Source organism: Crocuta crocuta, unplaced genomic scaffold (genome assembly GCF_008692635.1).
Source record: "Crocuta crocuta isolate KB4526 unplaced genomic scaffold, BGI_CrCroc_1.0 scaffold216, whole genome shotgun sequence".
In the NCBI taxonomy this organism is placed as follows: Eukaryota; Metazoa; Chordata; class Mammalia; order Carnivora; family Hyaenidae; genus Crocuta; species Crocuta crocuta.
Window position 1 is genome coordinate 4,790,622 of NW_027531504.1, and position 15,412 is coordinate 4,806,033.

General features: G+C 34.6%; 1 protein-coding gene across 5 annotated transcripts in view; it reads right to left on the minus strand.

Moving 5' to 3' along the window:
- Positions 1-15,412, minus strand: part of NEDD1 (NEDD1 gamma-tubulin ring complex targeting factor) — a 53,316-nt gene that overhangs the window by 31,675 nt on the left and 6,229 nt on the right. For 3 of the 5 annotated variants that reach the window (XM_077772220.1, XM_077772218.1, XM_077772219.1), the window contains exons 3-5: positions 14,988-15,082; positions 10,825-10,941; positions 7,447-7,587 (exon numbers count right to left, since the gene is read on the minus strand). In XM_077772220.1, coding sequence (XP_077628346.1) covers positions 7,447-7,587; positions 10,825-10,941; positions 14,988-15,082 — 353 coding nt within the window. The remainder of the gene's footprint in view (positions 1-7,446; positions 7,588-10,824; positions 10,942-14,987; positions 15,083-15,412) is intronic. The other 2 variants (XM_077772221.1, XM_077772222.1) reach the window with 1 other exon arrangement.

Genomic DNA, 15,412 nt, shown 5'->3' on the forward strand with positions numbered 1-15,412 from the left:
CTGACAGCAGCCAGGAGCCCAACATAGGACTCGAACCCACAAATCATGAGATCATGACCTGAGCTGGAGTCAGATGCTTAACCAGCTGAGCCACCTAGGCGCCTGTAAAATTACTGGACTTTAGGGGCGCCTGGGTGGCTTAGTCGGTTAGGCTTTCGCTTAGGTCATGATCTCGCGGTTCGTGGGTTCGAGCCCCGCGTCCGGCTCTGTGCTGACTGCCAGCTCAGAGCCTGGAGCCTGTTTCAGAGTCTGTGACTCCCTCTCTCTCTGACCCTCCCCTGCTCACGCTGTCTCTCTCTCTCTCTCTCCTAGAAATAAATAAAACATTAAAAAAATTTAAAAAAAAAAATTACTGGACTTTAAAAAAAAGAAAAATGATTTGGACATCTAGGGAAAAAGAACAAGTGACTTTTAAGGAAAAAAAAAACTTAAATTTTCATCAGGCATTTGAGACCAAAATTGATGGGAGTAACAAACTCAAATTCCTCAAGGAAAAGAAATGTGAGCCTGCTACTAAGTTACACTGAGAGAGAATTTGTTATCTCAGAGAAAAAGTCAAAAACAGAAAACACATACTTATGGAAATAATAAATATATACTGCTCATAGTGATTATAAAATTTTGGAAAATATCTAAAATATGGGAATGTTTAGATAAACTGCGGCATTTGAACATGGAGTATTATGGAGCCATTAAAAATTATGGTTATGAAGACTTGTAAAATAAATATATTTGGGATAGAACACTACTGAAAAAAAAGACAGAAAACAAGATTGGATCAACAGAATGATTCTAACTATGGAAGGAAGATAGAGCTATACACAGTAACACTGCAAGAAAACCTTCTTCCCATCAAGAAAAATTTGGAAGAGAAATATAGAAGGAAAAAATAGACTTTAAAAGTATCCATATTAAAGATACGGATCAGAAGTTTATTTTATGCCAACATGACAATTATAAAACTGCTCAAAGAATATACTATATGGGCTAGACAAAAATATACAAATACTAATACTTTGAGGACATATTGTCATGCAAACTTTGCATATCAATGCTCCTACAGAACATCAAGGAGACCGCTATTCTAGATAGAAAGCTCTGTGGTCAGGCAAACTCTGAGTGGTTAAATTCAGGTATAAATATAAACAAACAAGTTAACCAAATTAAAATTAAACTCATTCTTGACAAAAATAATTATTGCTTTTGAGTATAATTAATAATTATTTTCATTTACCAGACTATATTCAAACAGGCTTGCAAAAAAACTTAAAAAATCTGTATCTAAAATATTAAAAATCACACTGAACAAAATTTAACATATACTGAAATACATTAAATTTAAAATCTCATGAAAAGCCAGTTGCATTTAAAGATCACTTTTGGGATGAGCACTTGGGTGCTTAATGTAAGCGATGAATCATGGGAATCTACTCCAGAAACCAAATTGTGTACACTGTATGTTGTTAGCTAACTTGACAATAAATTATGTTTAGGGGAAAAAAATCATTTTTGAATCTAAAGAATCAATAAAATAGATCCATTTTGTAACTACTTTGAAAAGTACTGCCGTTTGGGAAAGGCAACACAGGTTAACCTACTGTAGAGCCTGAGCCTCTGAACCTGCCAAAGGGCAACATACGACTGCACCTGAGCAGTCGTGAGCCTGGCAGTGCTGCAGAGGCAGGAAGGCTCCTCTTCCCCTGTCCACACACCGCGGCCCACAGAAAACTAAGAGCTTCGATTTGGCTCAGACACTTCAAAGTTAAGATATAAATATAGGCAATCTCATTTGCGATATGAAATTCAGTGTAATGCAGATTCAGTGACACTCCATGGTTGTCACTTTTGCTAAGAAATCAATTTGATAATCTTTAGAGATTTCAAATTCTTGATGTTCACAGAAACAAAAATTTTAAAGTTTAATCACCAGATGTGCTCTATCAACTATTTTTCTCAATAACCTAGACTCTGCCTATACATAGTACTGGCCAACACAGAAATTGGACTGGGTAACAGTATATGAGTTGAATTATATCAATTTTCTGACAGACTTAAAATTTTTATGAACATTGTTTAAATTTAAGAGATGAATATTTAATACATTTGCAATCTTAAATGAATTCTGAGAACTCTAATAAAAAACTTTTAAATGAATGCTCAAGTAGCAAGCTATTCTTCTAGTCACTAATAGATAAAGCATGCCATAACAAAATCAGTTGTAGGGGGAAAAAATCACTCCAAAGATTCCAATTATGATGCCTGTATAAGGGAAACATAAGTATGCAGACTCATGAAAACTCTAACTTTCTTCACCAAGAAAACCAGAACTGCAGTTACATACACAGGGACTGATGGGTATTGCCTAGCTCACACACTCAGTTTAAAGGCACTGAGGAAAATGAAGTAATATAGTATACAAAAATACAAAAACATTTGTTCCGGTGAAGGGGGAAAAAATAAATTACTCCAGTTCAATTTCTTCACTTTCTTTAAAGCTCTCCTTTTTCTTTTTTTTTTTTTTTTTTTTAATATTTTTTTTAACGTTTTATTTATTTCTAGGAGAGAGAAAGAGAGACAGCGTGAGCAGGGGAGGGTCAGAGAGAGAGGGAGTCACAGACTGAAACAGGCTCCAGGCTCTGAGCTGGCAGTCAGCACAGAGCCCGACGCGGGGCTCGAACCCACGATCCGCGAGATCATGACCTAAGCGAAAGTCGGACGCTTAACCAACTAAGCCACCCAGGCGCCCCTCTAAGTCAGTCCAAAACATAAAACATGATTACTGAGGGCAAGTTACAACTGGCAAATTAGCAGGTGTTTTGAGGGAATCTATTAAACCTAAAGATATTCACACCCATTTGGGAAATTAACTCACAAAAGTTATTTTAATGATTTAATATGATTATTCATTAAAAGCTCACACTGAAGTTCACTGATCTTTACCCAAACATTAGGAACTATGCTAAACACATTCAGCATCTCATTTAGCCCTTAAAATAAACAAACAAATAAAAACACAACTCTACTGAAAGTATATTCTCATTTTCACTGCATAGATAAAGAAAAGGAGGCTTGAGAATTCAGTAACTTCCCAGGGTTCACACAGCTAGCTCTCCAAATAAATGTGGGACCTGAGATACAGAACTATACCAAAAAATCTAATAAAGGTGCCAACCTGTAGCTAGCAAGAGGCAGTAGGTACATGAAAATCTCAGGTGACCTTGCACAACAGATAAGCCTAAATAAAGCATTACTGTTTTCCTCAACAAGATAATTTAAATTCAGTTTTGCTATGCAACTAATCAGTGAAAATCCTTTGAAAATCAACAATGCAGCGACCTATCTATCACCTAGAATTTTAAAGTATCTGTAAAGTGAAAAGAGAATACTGTAAAGTTTCCAGAAGCTTTGGATTCTCAAATCTTTATATATTCAGCTGTTCCTGAGCTAGAGATTCCAAAGAAAACAGGCTACCACTCTTGAAGAGTAGATCTTCAAAATACTAAAAGTCTAAAAATCTCATTTGTAAAATGAGAGTACATATATTTCACAAGTGAGTAGCAAAGATTAAATTAGAAAATGGAATATAATCACAATAATCACAGTGCCTGAAACACAATAAACTGTAGTAAGGATTCTGTGAAGGTGATAACCTCTGCCTGGATGCTCTCCAAACCCTCTGACCACTGACACCGCAGAGCTACAGAACAGGCTTTGCCATACATAATGCTGTATGTATTATTTTTTATACAATTTATATAATTACCTATCTGTATGGAAAGCGAAATCCTGTATCTCACACCATACACAAAAATTAATTTGAAATGGGCGATGATAGATACAAATTGGAAAAGTAACACAATAAAGGTTTCTTTAAAAGAAAACAAAGGACACTACTTTAAGACCTTGGGGCAAGCAAGATGTTTTCAAGAAGACACAAAAAGCAGCATCCATAAAAAGAAAGTGATATACTAGAGTACATTTCATTAAATTTAAGAATTCTACTCATTTAAAAAAAAATTTTAAGTTCATTTATTTATTTAGAGAGAGCGAGCAGGAGAGCGAGTGTGGACAAGTAGGGGAAGGGCAGAGAAAGAAGGAGAGAGAGAATCCCAAGCAGACTACACACTGCCAGCACGAAGCCCAGTGTGGGGCTAACGCCCACGAACTATGAGATCATGACCTGAGTCGAAATCAAGAGTTGGATGCTTAACCAACTGAGCCACCTAGGCGCCCCTCCATTTTTTACAAAGGCATTAGTGTTAAAAGGCCAGCTTAGGCTAAGAGAAGATATATGCAACATGCTTATCTATAAAATTGCTCCATCCAGAATATATAATAAACTATAAATCTATCAGAAAAAAACAGAAGTAACAAAATACAAAAAGCAGGAACAGACTTGAACAGTGACTTCACAAAAAAAGGCTTATGAAATTACACTCAACTTACTCAACACAAAGAAATGCAAATTAAAACCACAATGAGATACCATCACACAACCATCAAAATTGCTAACATTAATAAGAAACAATACTTGGTATTAGCAAAAATGTGGAGCAACTGAATCTCACAAACAGTGCTGGTAGAAGTGTAAAATGGCACAAGCACTTTAGAAAATCCTTTGGCATTTTTTAATAAAGTAAAACATGATGCCTACACTAAGACTTAACAAGCCCATTTATGAGTATTTACTCAAGAGAAATGAAAACATATGTCCAAGGGAAAAAAAAAAAAGGACACATACAATAATATTCACAGCAGCTTTACTGTAATAGCTAAAAACTGAAAAAAGCTGACATGTCCATCAACAAACTGCAGCACATCCACATAATGGAAAACCACACAGCAGTAAAACAGTATAAAGTACTATTCCATTCAACACAGCAAACATTTTTAAGACTAAAAGAAACCAGACAAATTCAATTCTTTTAAGAAATATGACATAGTACCTGGAAAGGGTCAAGAGGGGGGTCCTCTGATGTGCCAGAAATGTTCTATCCTTGATCCTGGTAGGTGTACGCAGGTGTATGTATATATAAACATTCATCAAGCTGTATCCTTAAGATGTATGCACTTACTATATAAGTTATATCTCAATTTTAGAAACTTAAATAATTCACACATAATAAAGCCAAGAGCAATAACTAAGCCTAATGTTTTCAGGACTATTCCTTCATCTCTGGTTCTAATAAAAAAAAAAAAAACTGGTCTATTAAGATACAATACAAACTGAAATATAAGAATATACATGGTAGGTATCTGACCTTTTATGTTACTAAAAAGTCAACCCAGAATTTATATATCTAAATGTGTCGTGCTTCTAATACATTAAAAATCGGGGGTGCCTGGGTGGCTCAGTTGGTTAAGCATCTGACTTTGGCTCAGGTCATGATCTCATGGTTTGTGGGTTCGAGCCCTCCATGTTGGGCTGGCTGTACTGACAGCTAGCTCAGAGCCTGGAGCCTGCTTCAGATTCTGTGTCTCCCTCTCTCTCAGAAATAAATAAGAAACATTAAACAAATTTTTTAAAAATCAAAAAAAAGGAGAGAAAGAAAGAAAATTAATTTCCTTAAGAAGCAAGACATTTATTAAGATGTTTTTCACGCTAGTTCCAATGTCTACGGGCTTAGGTTTTTGTCTCCATCATCAAAATATAAATAACCAAAATGAGAATCACAAAAACAAAATATTACTTCCGGCTTTTATGATAACATTAATACATTCTATGCGGCAAATCACTTATCCGCATCCATAAAAGACAGAAAGTGAAATTACCTCTTAAGGCTTTCTTTCAGTTCAAGGTTTCTAGGATTCTGACATGCAACTAATCAAAAACCCTGATTAGCAACTCAAATGCCTTCCAAAATAAAAGCCGAATCTTTGGTCTGGCATTCAAAGTTCCACATCAACACTATTCTATACTTACCTTTCCGATATCTTCTCACATTGGCCCTATTAAGAACTACATGCCTTCCTTAGTCCTTTTGTTCATGTGACTTTCTCCTTATATTCCTAAAATATTCTTCTCCTAAAGTTCTATATTAGCTTATTAAAATCTTTGTTATCTGTAAATCCATTCACTTATTTATTGACGACTTTTCCCATATGAAGTACAAAGTTGGACGATGGTTGAGGACAAAGAAGCAAGACATGGTTCCAACTATAACATGAGAGTGTACAGAGCTAATCTTAACATAAATTAGAATCAAGTAATTAGCAGTCAATTTATAGTGTAGTAAAAACAAAATAAAAATCACTTAAGCATTAGACCCAGCTGAAATCCTCTCTCCTTCAATTTCCTCTCTTTTATTCCCAGATAATTTTCTCTCACTGTTCTGAATCACCATAAGATTGTTTTTTTATCAATCACCTATAATATCATTTATATATTTATCTCTTTTATTCCCCAATACATAAGAAACTTGAGAAAAAACTTTTTTCTGTATTTTTAATATCCATTAACTTTTCTTTAAATGCTAAATATATATTATTTAAATATATATATGTTTAAAAAATATATTTTTTAAACATATATATATTCATTATTTAAATAATGAGTTCAAAATNACAGAAATTTCTGTGGAGAATTTCATGGAAGGTTAGCCAAGAATTAGATTTTTTGAGTAACTGTATTCTTTTATGAATTTTACAGACTAATTTTTATAAAGAAAATATTTTAATTAACTAATTTTCCTTCATAAAGTTTCCCTAAATACTCTTGTACTAACTTGAAATACCTAAATAAGTTTTGGCACTTTAACTATCAAATACTTAACACAAAAATCAAAGCTCAATTTACCTTGTATCTAAACACACTCAATTATCCATGTCCACCAAATAGTATTTATGAACACAAGTATTGGTCTTACAGTTAATACAGTTTGAAATATGCAAACTTCTATAACTGTGATGTTGTAGAAAGATAAATATCCATGTTTCAGATTTAACTACCAACAACTATTTGTATTTTGATATATGTAGTTGTATTCTAGGAGCGTGTGACTATTCAATGGCATAACTGAAAAACACATAAGCAACATAATCTAGTATGAATTACCTTGTTATTTGAACATTTTTAAACATCATTAAAAAACAGCTAGCTTTAAGTTTCTCAAGCAAGTTAAATGTAAATTTAAAATAATTTTAAAAACTTAAAATTCAGGGGATGTGGGTGGCTCAGACAGTTAAGCACCGAACTTTGGCTAAGGTCATGATCTCACAGTTTGTGAGTTCGAGCCCTTGCATTGGGTTCACATTTGTCAGCGCAGAGCCAGTTTTGGATCCTCTGTCCCCCTCTCTCTCTGCCCCTCCCCTGCTCATGCTCTCTCGCTCTCTCTCCCTCAAAAATAAATAAAACATAGAAAAAAAATAATTGAAAATTCATTGTCTTATGTAATATAATTCAAAATCTATCTTTTCAACTCTGTTTTGAGTAAACCCATACTGTACCTGGTTACTACCATGGCCAAAAGGAGTACTAGATAAATTAGTGGTTACACTGTGCAAAATAATTTCACCACTGAGAGATCCAGAAGCAATGTAGCAATCATTCCAATTATATGTAACACAAGTTACTTCATCTTTATGATCCTGAAAAAAAGAAATAAAAGTTAAGTACACGGCCACATAACCTTCACATTGCACATCTTCATGTTCGTGTAAATTTCATTTTTTTTAATAAAATAGTATGCATTTGTGAATCTAACATTTGCTTCATCATTTTCCTCAAATAACCTAAAAAAAACTCAAATAAGTAGGAAACTATCTGATCAACATCAAGTCTTCTCAAGGAACAGAGACTTAGCTTTTATAACTGTAATAATGATCACGTACTATGAAATAGGAGACAAAAGGGAAGGTAATTTTCTAGATAGCATTATGTCTCCCTTCCACTGACAAGTAACATTTACAGCAAGTTGACTATTATGAGAGCCTCTAGCCTTGAGAGAATCACTGTTCAATCAAGAAGACAAGAAGACAGGACATTTAAATGAACATGAAAATGGCAGAAGGAATGCTAAATGAGTAGTAGAGGCAAAGTGTCCTAGGAAAGAGAAAAAGGCATCATGGTGACCTGAGTTGACAGAGAAAGCTTTGTGGAAGACATAAAGCTTGAGTTCCACCTTAAAGAAAAAACAAACCCTAAGCAGGGAAAGGTGAAAGAAACCAGACACGCAAAATGCAAGACCGCAAAAACAAAAGCCCCAAAACCAGAAGGAGAGCAAGGTATGGTTGACAGACAATATCAGCTGTTTCCATGTGCTGAATACCTACTAATGTTGGGAACTTTATGAATTATTATTAATCCTTAGAAGAATCCTAACAGGCAAGGTCACTTTTCTTATTTTATGGATGAGTTACCTACATGAGGCAAGAAAGGTTAGGAAATCTGTGCAAGCTCACATAACTACTAAGTGGCAGACCCAGGATTCAATTCCAGGTCAAACCCCAAAGCCTATTTTCTTTTTGGTATACTAGGCCTTCTCTAAAATCCAAAGGGGACTCCACTTTGAGGAAATAAAACTGGTTTTTAACAAACTGAGTTCACAAACACTATATTTTCCAAAATCAAATTAAAGATATCTAGTAGGCACACAGAAAAGTCATAAGTATAATTTTTAAGAGTTTGCCATTTATATTAATAATATAAACAAACTTTTGTTATCTAATAATTAGATTAATGTAATATCAAGAATAGTAGTTATAATATTCCACTTATAATCCAATTTTTTCAAATGGTCCCCCAAGCATGTCTAGAGATGCTTCACATTTTATTCCTTTCCTAAATCAAAGAAAAAATTGCTATCCAAAGGAAAAAAATGCTTGATAAGAAAAAAAGAGAGTGGATATTTAGTGCCTTGTTCCCACTTGGAAAATTAAGAACACAGGGCCCAATATAATTTCTATGACTTTATAAAGAGGCAGGGGTCGTCCCTATTTTAACTGTGGAATATAAGTCATTCTGTAAATCTTCAGTAAGCACCTACCAAGTGCTAAAAATTGTGTTACCAGGGAGAGCACCACAGAGAAGAGAGCCCAAGGTAAAAGATTAGATTTCCTACTATCACAATCAGTCAAACACTTGTTAGCTGAATGAATAAAAAAATGAAGTATTCTAAGAGTTGCAAATAATGAGAAGAGATAAAACCATCTGGAGTAATTGAGAAAACTGAGGAAGGAAAAGCAAGTAGATTTTTATGTAGCGGGAGTTAGAGGTGTAAGTGATGCTCCTAAAATGAGTGAGAGTATGTGACAAAACTAGCCACAGACTTCTCTAATCTCTTCTCAATTCTGTAAAATATTCTCTGCTCATAGTAGGTATACCCCCTCTAAATAGTTTTAATTCAATTCTTTCATAATTTACATTAAACGATGGATAATATCGGAGTTTGCATCTCATCTTTGTCATTACTAGCTATTTGACATTAAGTTCTTTAACTTCTCTGAGCCTGAGCTCCTCCCCAGGTACCCAGGAACAGCACTACCTGTTCTGCAGAATTCTTGAGACATAAGAATAAACATATATTAAGCAAAGTGGCTAGCATATCAAAGAACTCAATAAAAGTTAACTATTCTCATTTTGGCAACTTTTGAATTATCCTTAATTCTCTTCAAAGTTTAGCTAATATCTAAAATAATGAACTTCCAAAGGTAATATTTTCAGTAGCAAGTACAGGATTATATTTCAATTATTCTAAGAGAAAATCATGTTTCTATATATAACTTCCCTAGTAAGAATTAACTCAATGACATTTGACATTAACAAATGATAATGATGTCCAGTATTTGCTTCAAAATAATCTGAGGTTGATATTATATAATAATCTAATTAGAGAGAAGATAATGGCACAGATAAAATAATATTGTCTACAAGTCATCAAAGTCTCATGTTGAATGTGTGTGTGTGCATGTGTGTGTGTATACATATTAATGTTCATATTAAAAGTTTTTAAAAAACACATAAAAATGAAAAATAACTTTAAAGATGAGTTTCCAAGGGGTGCCTGAGTGGCTCAGTCAGTTAAGCATTCTAACTTCAGTTCAAGTTATGATCTCATGGTCCATGAGTTCGAGCCCTACATCGGGCTCTATGCTGACAGCTCAGACACAGCCTAGAGCCTGCTTCATTCTGTGTCTTCCTCTCTCTGCCCCTACTCTGCTCATGCTCTGTCTCTCTCTCAAAACATTAAAAAAAAATTTTAAACAAACAAAAAAAAGATGAGTTTCCAAATATTAGAAATACACAACAATGAAAAGCAGAATTCCAAAAAAATCATAACACAGAAGCTTTCATGTGATATTTTTATTTTGTGAAACTGCAAAAAGCTAACCATTTAAAGAAACATTAATTATAAATAGTAAATTATCTTAGAAAATATTCCATTACCAAGATGAAAACCCATAAAACAAAAATAATACAAACAGCAGCAATCATATACAGAAGAGAACTAAGAAGCCAAATCCCAGCTCTGATTACCAGACCAATTACTGCCATCCCAAAACCACTCTCATTTTTTTCAGACTTAAAAAAAAGATCTCTGATGACAACAACTCGTACTTAAGAAAAAATGAAGGAAGTGGTTCACTCAAAAAAGAGTAGACTAAGTGAAAACTAAAGGAAAAGTTTTAAACACCAATAATATGCACTGATGACATATGGAGATAAAAGTAGACAAAATAGCATCTTTATGTTCCCTAACAAATCTCACTTCAATTCTGAAGCATCTTATTTTTATCATAAAAGTTCAAAATTAGAAGTTTGGTAACTACTTTACACATCATAAGATACTCATTACTATAAGGATTTTTAAAAAACAAGTTGCTTACCTTAAGAGATCGATGAACTCTTTTTGATTTTAAATCCCAAATATTAACAGTGTTATTTAGGCCTCCGCTTACCAAATACATAGATGTGGAATTTAAACTGACACATGTCTGCTTTTGCTATTAAAGAAAAAAAAAATAGTTACCTTAATTTAGCAGAGCCCAGAGCTGAATTTCAATTCCCATCCAATACTTAGTAAACACTTTATAAACATTTTTAAATTAAATATGATAAACACGTGTTGAATAAAATGTAATAAACAAGCTAAGATTTCCCCTAAAGATTCACCTCTCATCATCTACATGCATCCAACAGCTTGCAAGGAGTTCAAAAGGGCTTCAAGAAAATCAACTGGACTCGTGTTCTCTTCCACAGAACAGAGGGGACAGAGGAAGTTTAGAAAACATCAGCAGGTCCTGGCCTCCCATCAGGGCTTACTTGCCTTTACTATTTCCCCTCAGTAAAATCTACTCTTGCACTTCCACAGAGTATATTTAATTAGGATCAACTCACAACTCAAAAAAAAAACTAAACTTAGAAGAAACTTTAAAGAACATCTAGACTTCTCATTTTACAGATGGGGAAAGTTTATAAAGAGGTCAAGATATGTGCCCAAAGTTTCACAACAAACTCTCCACTAAGGAGCCCAAGTCTCAAACATCAGGTCATTAGAACCTGACTCTACACTCTTCCTCACATATGTAAAGACACCATCCACTAAGTTTCTCAAGATAAAAGTCCGGAACCACCCTTGATTCCTTTACTCCTTCCCTGTCATCTACAGGAAGTAGACATAAACCCCAAAGGGACTCACTCTTTATCTACCGCTGCCGCCAGCACACTAATCTGAACCCCAGAGAACAGCAGCATCCTCCTAACCGGTGCCCCACTTCCAACCCTAGGCCCCTACATTCTATGCTCCACAGGTAGGATGGCCTTTAAAAACTGCAAATCAGATCATGACTCTCCCATTTAAAAATTTTGGATGGCTTCCAATCAGCCCTGGAATAAATTCCAAACTAATTAACCTGGCTTTCAAAGCCCTATTCCTCTGATCCCTTCCTACCTCATCTCACCATTTCCCTCCTCACCCACTAATTCTCCAGCCACACACGCCTTCTTCTATTACTTAAACATAACAGTCCTGTATTGGCTTCAAGGCTTCTACACAACTATTCTTACGTGGAAAGCTAAGTTTCCCAAACCTTGGCTGAATGACTTCTTCTGGTCAATAGATAGGAACTTTAATGCCACCTCTTCAGGACCTCCCTTGGTCTCTTAATGTTACTTGCTATCTCAATTTCTTAACACAACTTACCACTGTCTGGGTATTGTTGGGTAGTTCATGGTCCGTCTCCCCCCAGAATGTCAGTTCCATTAGCACAAAGCCCATTTCCATGCCCAATAAATACTGATGGCAAAAACAGCTAAAAATACAGAGGTTATCAAGTTTCTCTCACTATGAATATCTATGGGCATCATCTATCTGGTAGTGCCATCAGTAACTATGCTATCAATAAAACAATGTTGCATGTTATTTTTCCTATTTAACCTTCAGATATACTACGCAGTAACATTAATTGTTCTCACCTCTGGTTGCATCCCTTGGGGAAAGAAATTACAGAAATGAATTCCAAGGGAGATTATTTTTTTATTAAAAATTAAAAGTCAAGCTATGTAGGTTTAGGCAAGTCATCTCACCTTTCTAAGCCTATGTTTCTTCATCTGAGAAGTGAGAAATGAGGACAAGATCTATCATTCTTACCTTGAGAATCCATGCATCTGAAAAACACCCCATGCTCAAAAGAGCATTTCTTTGTTTTAAATTTTAATTCCAGTATAATTAACAGTGTTCTATTCGTTCCAGGTGTACAGTATAGTAATTGAACAATGCTACCCATTACTTAGCACTCATCACAATCAAGTGTACTTTTAATCCCCTTTGAGAGCACTGGATTCTTAAAAGGGTGCAGATACCCACCTTTCCGCTCCCCCAAGGGTTCGTCTAGCTCTGAAATTTCTGACCAAGAGTCAAAATTACTAACACATATAAATATATCAGAAGCACATTACATCAGTGTTTCTGTATAGTTGCTATCAATTCCTTTACAGACACCATTCTAGGAACTGACTTTGGTCTAAACAGACTAGTAAGATTTAGAATCTGGTTATCACTGCAAAACAGGACAGTTGCTAAGAGCTTTCCAAATAACCGTTAAAGAAAATAGATAAGAATGGTGTCCACCAAAGATCAATATATTAGGATTTTAATCATCAAAAACAATTCAAACTCTTAAGGACTCAGAACAAAACCTATGTTTTTAACTGGCTTACCCTGATGATAGAAGATCTTTTTTTATGTTGATATATTATTAATGTAGCTAATGAACTTAAATAATTAATGAAAATTGTATACTTATTATAGGAATCCTGTACCCTAAGACACAAGCAACGGAAGAAGTTTTTGAAATCTAAAATAAAAGCTGGTCAAATGTCTAGGTTATATAGTAGCCTATCATATTCATTATAATACTATTAATACCAATTTGCCTACTCCAATGAGATAAAATAAAGTCAAAGAAAATAAATATAAATTTAAAGTTCTGCTCTAAAATTTATGTTAAAGTAAGTAGAACAGAATCTTATTTTCCCAAGTAGTAATGGTCTAATATCTCAAATAGCACGTAAGTAACAGGACTTGGGTCCTACAAAGCAGGTTATCAGCACACTAATATGTTTTAAGAAATTACTAATAAGAATTAAGGAACTAATGTTTGCAAAATATTCTTATAAACAAATTAAATTAAAGCAAATTCAAATTATAAGAAATAACCTCACCTTCCATCCACCTGTATTCTGATGTCATTTCTTAACTGTAGGAAAGAGAACTAACTATAGCAACTGATATGGATTATTCACAAAAATCCTTACAACTGTGTTAGATTTGTGAATATCATCTGTTATTTTCATACTTTAACAATAACAACTACAACAACACAGTTCCCAAACTGTTCTAAGGCATAATGCATAGAAGAAGCACAATATATACTGTGGTGGAAGAGGAATCTGAAATTGTTTTGGTGTTGACATTTGATTCAACAAATGCTTGTTGACACCTTTGATAGTATCTAAAGATCCAAATATGACTAAGATGTTCTGCCTGCTCTTGAAGAGACCAGTTTGCCTTTTATTGACCAGGGATGTTCTCTGCCTCAATTTTACTTAATTGAGTTTGAATAGGCAATGTGTCTCAAATTTCGTATCTACCCTTAGCAGACATTCTATGCCCCAGCCTCCGATATCTGTGGGCTCAAATTGATGCTTAGGTCAATCCCAGAAAAAGAATAGATAGAAACCTAAAGTCTTTTTTAAATTAGATGAGCTCATATTCCATTGTTCTCCTGTGTTCTTTGTAAGTGGGCTACCTTACTTATTCCAGTGTGAAAAATTATGACAATTCATAATGGTTTGTGGCTTGCTATGAAAATTTTGAAACTTAAATTAAGCACCTTTTTATTTAAACCTATTAAAAAAAAAGTTTTCAAGGAATATGTGTGACTAACAATGAAGATGCCATCATTATCCTGGATCAGAGGGATTAATCTATAAAACAAGAAACAACATGCAGTGAGAACTTCACTTAAATGCACTGGGACCAACGCTCAGTTTGACAAAGCCATTCTGTTCTAGGAGAGCTTGGGGAGACTCAGGGAGGCACCTCAGTCCCAGAAGGACAGAACCTATAGCGGAAACTACTTCACATAGGCGACTTTAGCTGACGGTCCTGAGCTCAACGTCAGTTAAGACAGGGATACATCATTGGATTCTTATGGTCAAATCAACCTGGTGACCCAGCCAGGAGCTGGGCTTCAAAAAGGCAGCAATACCAAGGAATCTCCCATAGTGAGATGGAAAAAGCGAGTGACTACTTGAAAAAAAATCTAAGTCTTGACTGCTCCCCTTGGATCCACTATTATTTTACCTAAAGATGTTTCAGTACCTATCTCCTCTTCAAGTATTACTGTATAATTTTGAGCTTGGGTTAAGAATAATACTTTTAAACATCTTTACATTTAGTTGCAAGCACTGTAAGAAGCAGTTACCACCCAAGTAGAATTAACATTTTTAATAAAAGGTTTTTTTACAAAAAAAAAAAATCACTTACCCCTTCACCAAGCTCTAAAAGTGGAACAGGTTTACATTTGCAACTTGAAACAACAATTTTGTCACCAGTGGAAGAGGCTGTCACTAGAAAGTTATCTAAATGAAGAGTTATGGAGTATCAAACAATCCACGAGCATCTCTAGCACTAGACTATTATTGCAAAAATTATTACAATAAGAGCAAGTGCACTAATCTAAGACAAGCAAGTGAATATAGCTTATACACCAGCTTTCAAAAATGGCTCAGGTTACTAATTACTAAGACTAATTCTCTTTACCACTACCGCAGGGAAGAGCTGTCCTTTCTGGCTTTGCTATTACTTGAAAGCTATTTTACCCAAGTGAAATACTATTCCATTTTCAAAGAATAGGCCAGAAGGTCTAATTTTATCCTTCAAGAATGAGATCATGATAAAAGCAACATCAG